This window comes from Gastrolobium bilobum, unplaced genomic scaffold, assembly GCF_033153095.1.
Source record: "Gastrolobium bilobum isolate Gb01-03AN ecotype WA unplaced genomic scaffold, APGP_CSIRO_Gbil_v1 utg54589, whole genome shotgun sequence".
Lineage (NCBI taxonomy): Eukaryota > Viridiplantae > Streptophyta > Magnoliopsida > Fabales > Fabaceae > Gastrolobium > Gastrolobium bilobum.
Window position 1 is genome coordinate 270,462 of NW_026897146.1, and position 8,278 is coordinate 278,739.

Below are 8,278 nucleotides of genomic sequence, written 5' to 3' on the forward strand. Positions count from 1 at the left end.
CCCGTGACAGATTGAAAAATAACACTGTTCACGTAGTATTTAGATAAAAAAATTAAAAAAAATTGGTGAACAATAACATTTTGATCGGTGTTCCTCCGTCTTCCTTCCTCTTCTTCCCCTTCGTCAAGTTTAAAGTCATATTTAACCTCAAAACTCTTAACCCCTATTCCACTAAATGCCGGCGAAAAGCACCCATAACATCGAATCACAGTTCTCCTTTGTTTATGTTATTTCTCCTTCACTCATTTTTTTCATTTGTCTTTTGAGGTTATTGTGTAAAATTATAAATTTTGAATAAAAACAAGGCTTTAATATTTCTCATATTATAAGATATAAATTTATTTTTTATATACATAAAAGTATGTAAGGTTTATATTTTGTCTTTCTCTTTCTTCTTTTTGTATGGATCCACATGAATTTCATATACTTTTATATGTGTGTAGAATATAAATTTATACCCAATAGGTGCAGCTCAGTTGGTAACTTGACGCTGAGTTAATGGGGTTGGATATGTGTTCGATTCCCGCTGAATGTATTCTTGGGGAGGGGGCTGAACCCTTAGCCATCACTGCTCCCCCGCACTCCGGATTAGTCCCATAGCCGGCTCAAAGAGTCGAAGCTCGTGGGGATACCGGAGGGAGCCAACTCGTCTCAAAGAGATAATTAGGATTGGGTAACTCCAAAAAAAAGAATATAAATTTATTTCCTACAACATAAAAAAAACATTGAACCCTAAAAACAATTACAATTGACTGAAGCATTTATAGTTAAAAAACATTGAACCCTAAAAACAATTACAATTGACTTATTAATACCAAAATAAAAAAATAATACTTGATTGATGTTATAAATAATAAAAAAGAAACAATACTTTTAAGAGATATATAATACGGAAGGTTTATTTTATTTTATAATTATTTTTTTTTTTTAACTTGCAGTAGTCAATCGGCCATCTTTATTATTGCTATTATTATTTTTTACTTTAACGACGATATATAGAAAATTTCCTCATTTAAAAAAAAAAACCAACAACCACATCAATAATAAAAGAAAACCACCGTAAGTTAAGTTTAAGCCACGTAAATAATTTAAATAAATGAGTAAATTTGCTTGACTAAACAAGGTTTGCAATATTATAATATTATAAATTTGTAAAAAAGGAAAAAGATGATATTCTTTCACCGAAGAAAAGGAAATGAACTCTTGTTAATGTTGATATATATTTACAAGAATTGCCTCAGCAGTACGAAATTATTCCAGCACAAAGTTGTTGAATCACAATACATATGGTGTATTATTTAATTAATTTTTTGTATTATGTGTATCGTAAATCATGTCGAATCGTAAGATACAGAAATATAATAAAAAATAATTTAAAAATAAATATTAAAATATTTATATAATTATTTTTTTATTAATACAAATTTTTCAAATTAAGTTTTAAGTTTAAATCATAAATCAATTTTTTTTCTTATCAATGATAATTTTGTATAGATATTAATCCTAAATTAAATTTTTATTTTTTTATATTACAAATTATATATTTTAATTTAATTTTGATTTCGTAAGATATGTAATATGTATCGTATGATATAATAAATAATATCATATGTCGGATACAAATTTTTTTTCAGGACAATATGCCGTGAATCTATCGTGCGAATTGTAATTTGTGACCCTTATTTAGCTCACTACGCAAATGTTTTTATCTCTCATCCTTAGTACACCGCTTCCATTTGGCGCACTCGCTTCCATTACGGTCTCTGATTTTTTTGACTTTTTAAAATTATTTTTTCTTTATTTATTATTTTACACATTCTTTCTCTCTCTCGTAACGCGTTTCTCGAATATTGTTTTATCTATTTTCGTCGGCAAATCAAATCCCGAAGAAATTGAATTAGCAATTGCTACTCTGCCAGCAGCGACTAAAGTCTCTTTTCTCGCTTCCTCTCTCTGCTATTAAAATTAGAATCCACCTCTTATTCTTACACTCGCTAACAGCTTTCATTTACCCTCTCTCTCTGTCTCTTCGCTAACACGATGGAGAGATAGCACCTTCTTCTTCCTCTTCTGTCTCAGATCTGAAAACGCTGAGAGGTATGAACTCAGAATTTATAAGCCTTAGATCGTATTAATCCTTTCGAGTTGTGTATTTTGATTCACACTCTGCCGTTTTCTTCTGTTGGTTGAACTTTACGGTCTTGCTCTTTTCCTCAGTGCTTGTTAATGAGCTGACCGTGCTGATTCATTGGTGTAGAATCTAGATCCGTGTGATTGTTGTTGAATCCTTGCTCTTCGTTTTGAGAATCTGTGTTGACGTTGAATTTTGATGTTTTTTCATGTAAAAAAATACGATGTGGTTTTTCTGATCCGCGTATTTCGTATTGTGATTTTATTATCTCACCTTTATCTGATATACTTTTGTCTAATCCTCCAGGTTTTACTGATTTGAACATTATATTCGTTTAGCTTTTTTTTTGTGTGTTTGATTTTATTAACTAGTCTTGCGCAAGCAATTTGGTGTGCAAAGGGCTTGCGCTTTGTGCTTGTTTTGGTTAAGGAAAATATGGAAAGGTGGAAAATGACATCTACTGCTTTTTGGTTGATGGACTGTTGAAAAATATTTTTCACTGTGTTCTCTAGTTTTCGTGTTTCCACTGTTCACTTACTCAACCAAGCACACTGTGTGTGTTGCCAGTTGCCACTGCTGGCCAAACAATGTGAGTGGTGATTAATTGTTGTTTGGTTCGTGAGCAGGTATAAATCATCTGTGAATTCCATCTGACAACATGGCTATAGGGAAATATGCTAGAGTAGATGGTAGAAGATCATCATCGGGTTACTGTTCAACAGTGACTATTGTTGTCTTTGTGGCGCTATGCTTGGTGGGTGTTTGGATGATGACATCATCCTCTCTAGTTCCTGGGCAAAATGGAGACGTGTCTCAGGAGAATAAGAATGAGGTAAAAGAACAGGTGAGTGACATCAATAACAGCAATGCTCGGCAGTTTGAAGATAATCCGGGTGATTTGCCTGAGGATGCTACCAAGGGGGACAGCAATGTCACGTCTGAAGACAACTCTATCTTGCCAGACAAACAAGAAGAGAAGTTGGAGGAAAATCCTGTAGAGAAGTCTTCTGAAGATTCAAAGACAGAAGATGCAGATAAGAAAACAGAGGACGAAGGTTCCAAGACAGAAAATACTGAATCAGACTCAGAAACTACAGAAAATAACAACGATACTGATGAGACTTCCTCTAAGGAATCTGATGAGAGTGAAAAGAAATCTAAATCTGATGATAACAATAAGTCTGAGTCAGATGAAAGTGAAAATAAATCTGATAACTCTAATGAAACAATAGATAGTAGGATAAAGGAGAAGGTGGAACAAAGTGATAACAAAGAATCTGATGAAAGCTCTAGTGAGAAGAATACAGATGATAATGCCAAAGAACAGAGTTCAAACGAGGTATACCCTTCTGGGGCCCAGTCAGAGCTTCAAAATGAGATTACAACAGAAAATGGGTCTTGGGAAACTCAAGCAGCAGAGTCAAAGAATGAAAAGGAGTCTCAAGAATCCTCCAAACAGCCAGCTGGGTACAATTGGAAACTTTGCAATGTCACTGCTGGCCCCGACTTCATCCCATGCCTTGACAATTGGAAAGCAATTAGGAGTCTTCGGAGTACTAAACACTATGAGCATCGAGAAAGGCACTGTCCCGAAGAACCTCCTACCTGCCTTGTTTCTCTTCCTGAAGGATATAAACGCTCAGTTGAGTGGCCTAGAAGCAGAGAGAAGGTAGAAATCAACTCAAATCTTGTCAATTATCATTCTCTATTTTACCTTTTACCATTTTGAAAAATATTAAGTTATTCTCGTGCAGATATGGTATTACAATGTTCCACACACTAAGCTTGCTGAAGTTAAGGGGCACCAGAATTGGGTGAAAGTTACAGGCGAGTACCTTACTTTTCCTGGTGGTGGAACCCAATTCAAGCATGGGGCGCTTCATTACATTGACTTCATACAAGAGGTAAAATATATATTATTTTTTTGGTTCAAAGTTGACTTTTATTTTGTTGCTCTTAATTTTAATGCATGCATATATATATATGGATGTATAACTTTTGCCGTGTGTTCCATAAATTGATATTACATGTTAAGTAACAATTGCAGTATCCACCAATCCCATTCTATCTCCCTCCGAGCAAATTTCTCATCCAATATCTAAGTTTCCATCACTCTGCTTATTTCTTTATGCCTCCAATTATGATTTTAATTCAAACACTATTTTAAGAGAAATGAAACAAAAAAGAAAAAGGACGATCAGGACACTGTTGGTGTAGATGCCACAAACGTCCTTATGACTTGTATGTGCGCAAGTATTTAGGATGCATGCATTCAGACTTTATGATTAATATATACTACATAGACTACTTAATCCCTAAATTGGCATGTATCTTAAAAAGGAAAAATCATTTCACTTTTGTAGCCTCTAGAAAACCTTTTTTATTATTAGAATAGAAAGGTTAAAAAAAAAAAAAAACTGTAATGGAAACTCCACCCTGTAGAAGGCACAATCTTCTTGGTCTAAGCTTATGGGAGGCAGCTCATAGGTAAACTGGTATGAAATTTACTTGTATAACTTTTCACTTTAATATGATACCCAGAGCAAAGAAATCATTTGATGCTATGTTGACATGATTATGATTCTTTTTTTAATGTATGGGCTAGGGTTTAGACCTGAATTGGTTGGAATTGCATATAGAGTCCACACTGTGCTGGCAAAGAAACAAATAGTAAACAAGATACAGAAATGGCAGCAAAACTATGGTGTTTGAATAGGCTTAAAAGTTCTACAATGACCTTCCGTGCCAACTGTCAATGGAGGAAATTAAGCTACAGAAGATGAAAACATGGCCAGGAGAAATCCAAAAATGTAGGAACTATATGTAAGCGGTGCACTGCGAGACAACCAAAACTTAAAATAATACATATATAGCTACATCACATGATATTCTACAAACGAGCTTTAGAACAATAGGAGAGTCATACTACATAGTATAGTATGATGAGAAATCTTTATGCTTTCATCCTAGAATTGCTCTAGGTTTTTATAATTTGTTTACTTGATGTTTTTTAACGTTGTACCTGATAAAGCTCTGATGATTCAGTCTGTACCTGACGTTGCTTGGGGCAAACGCACACGTGTTATCTTAGACGTTGGATGTGGTGTTGCCAGCTTTGGAGGGTTTCTCTTTGAAAGAGATGTACTTGCAATGTCATTTGCACCAAAGGATGAACATGAAGCCCAGGTACAATTTGCGCTTGAAAGAGGGATTCCTGCTATTTCTGCTGTGATGGGCACAAAGAGGCTTCCCTTCCCTGGGAAAGTATTTGATGTAGTCCATTGTGCAAGATGTAGAGTTCCATGGCATATAGAAGGTATTATGGTTACATAACTTGTATTTTATTGATTAGATGAATTCATTATATAAAATTTTTTAAACCTGATTCATTTAGGCATTTAGATTTTAAGACAACATATAAATTGTACTGACATAAAATACATGTAAATGCAACTGTGTTTATTTTGGAGGCTTTTATTTTATTTTACTTATTTATTTATTGATTTGACGGCTATATTTGAGGCTTATTTGATATTATTATTATCGTAAAACTGCAGGTGGAAAACTTCTTTTGGAGCTGAATAGAGTATTGCGACCTGGCGGTTTCTTCATATGGTCTGCTACTCCTATTTATCAGAAGCTTCCTGAAGATGTTGAAATCTGGAATGGTAGGTTATAACTAAACTAATTTGTGCCTCTTTTATGCATTTTAATGTAGGTTTATTGATCCTGACATTTTATGAATTCATTTGCAGCCATGAAGGCATTAACAAAAGCAATATGCTGGGAACTTGTATCAATCAGCAAGGACCGTGTTAATGGAGTTGGTGTAGCCATATACAAGAAGCCAACTTCTAATGAGTGCTATGAGAAACGCTCTAAGAATGAGCCTCCACTTTGTCAAGACTCTGATGATCCAAATGCAGCATGGTATGTCTTCCTGAACTGAGACACCGGTGCTTTTTTAATCAAATATGAAAACAGAAAAAGAAAAAGTTTTTGACCGAGTTAATGCTGAACTCATCTTTGACTATAAAACAAAGCTGCATATTTGTTTTTTATCGTTCCCTCCCTCCCTTTTCTGAAGCAAAGAACATTTGTATAAAATGAAACAGCACTTTTGGTACAGTTGGAGGAATATAGTTATTTCTGCTACAAATAAACCATGTTTGCGCTGTGATGTTTATCTGCTAAAGTTGCAATAACACTGTACTATTATAACATATTCATGCAATCTGATCTCTTTGGTGTTACAGGAACGTTAAATTGCAAGCTTGCATACACAAAGCGCCGGTTAGTTCAACAGAACGCGGGTTACAATGGCCAGAGCAATGGCCAGCAAGACTGACCAAAGTACCTTATTGGTTATCAAGTTCCCAAGTTGGAGTTTATGGAAAGCCTGCCCCTGAAGATTTTGCTGATGATTATAAACACTGGAAACGCGTAGTTTCCAAATCTTATCTAAACGGGATGGGAATTCAGTGGGCAAATGTACGGAATGTCATGGATATGAACTCTATCTATGGAGGGTGAGCAAAAGTCATTGCTTCAAATGTTACTCTGAATTATATTTACCTGCTATTATGTCCTGTGTTTGACATCTTCACCCCGTTTTTGGTTCCAGATTTGCTGCAGCTTTGAGAGATTTGAATATTTGGGTCATGAATGTGGTTTCAATAGACTCCCCAGATACTCTTCCCATTATTTATGAACGAGGTCTTTTTGGTATATATCATGATTGGTGCGAATCATTTAGCACCTATCCTAGGTCCTATGATCTCCTCCATGCAGATCATCTGTTTTCAAAGCTTAAGAAAAGGTGCAAATAATTATTTCATTTGTCAGCAGTTATCACCAGCAAACTTTTTGTGAACTGATTTGTTTAAAACTAAATGTTACTCTGGTTTTGCTATTGCTTATTGGTCACATAGGTGCAATTTAGCTGGTATAGTGGCTGAGGTTGATCGGATTCTCAGGCCTGAAGGAAAGCTTATTGTCCGTGACACTACTGAGATCATTGACGAGCTTGAGAGCATGGTAAGGTCTATGCAGTGGGAGGTTCGCATGACATACTCCAAGGATAAGGAGGGCTTGTTATGTGTCCAGAAGTCCAAGTGGCGGCCTAAGGAGTCGGAGACACTCGAGTATGCCATTATTTAAGCATGGATCAGATACCAAAATTCTTGGGTTTTGGCTGCGCAAATTTATTGTGTAACTGTACTTCCACTAATAGTGATGTATCATGTTAGTTAGGAATCCATGTATTCGTCTTTTTTCTTTGGGTATTAATTTTGATATCCTCTATTTATATTTAGAGGTTGATGTCTTTTGCTGTAACACGGTGCCAAAGTGTGAAGGAAATTTGATCACATTCTTGCAAATGTAGAGGCCATTGGTTTAAAAGCGTAATAATTGAGAATTTGGAACATCCACCACATCACAATTGGTAGTATTTATATAATTGAATATATGGACATGAAAAATATATTATGACAAATATCAAATACAGACAGCTTATTAGTTCAGGCATGGCATTACTTTTTCTTGTTGATTTGAGTAATTTGACAAAAGTTGAGCGCTGGAATGTTTCCTTTCAACGCGGAGAAAGGGGTCGCATTCCTCTATCCCTTGTAGACCGAACTCCTTTTTTTTTTATTTGCATCAGGTATCCCACAGCCGGCAGCTATGACACTAATCCCCCGTCCCGGGTCAGCGCACAAAGCGGTAAAAGGTTGACCACAGGATAAACACTGGCAAAAAATTAATATATTGTATTTTAAATAAAAAATTATAAATTTATGGCTGTTTTGAAAATATTTACGGGGGTATAACAGTGTGTCACGTCCGGATTAGGTGTCACTAGTCACGCCTAAGTTAGGTGTCACTCAAGAGGCAGTCACGCCTAATTTAGGCGTCATTCATCTGGTGTTGACACGTGGCACAAAAAATTAAAAATTTAATCGTAAAACTTCTGAAAGCCATAACTTTTGACTCGGGTATCCGAATCAGGTAATTTTTATTTTTGATTCTACGTAACTTTTTGAGATCTACGCAATGACACCTCATTTGACATATTTTATCTCTCATAAGTACAATTTGAATTTGCAACAATGAGACTTTATCTTAGAAGTCGTGGTCTGAAATTAA

General features: G+C 35.2%; 1 protein-coding gene across 1 annotated transcript; it reads left to right on the forward strand.

Moving 5' to 3' along the window:
• The first annotated feature begins 1,863 nt into the window (after positions 1-1,863).
• Positions 1,864-7,549, forward strand: LOC133304507 (probable methyltransferase PMT26). Its single transcript, XM_061504552.1, has 9 exons — positions 1,864-2,097; positions 2,758-3,800; positions 3,886-4,035; positions 5,177-5,447; positions 5,689-5,799; positions 5,887-6,061; positions 6,388-6,660; positions 6,756-6,950; positions 7,063-7,549. Exons 2-9 carry the CDS (start codon positions 2,790-2,792, stop codon positions 7,289-7,291), a joined length of 2,415 nt encoding a protein of 804 aa, XP_061360536.1. The 5' UTR covers positions 1,864-2,097; positions 2,758-2,789; the 3' UTR covers positions 7,292-7,549.
• The last annotated feature ends 729 nt before the right edge of the window (positions 7,550-8,278 follow it).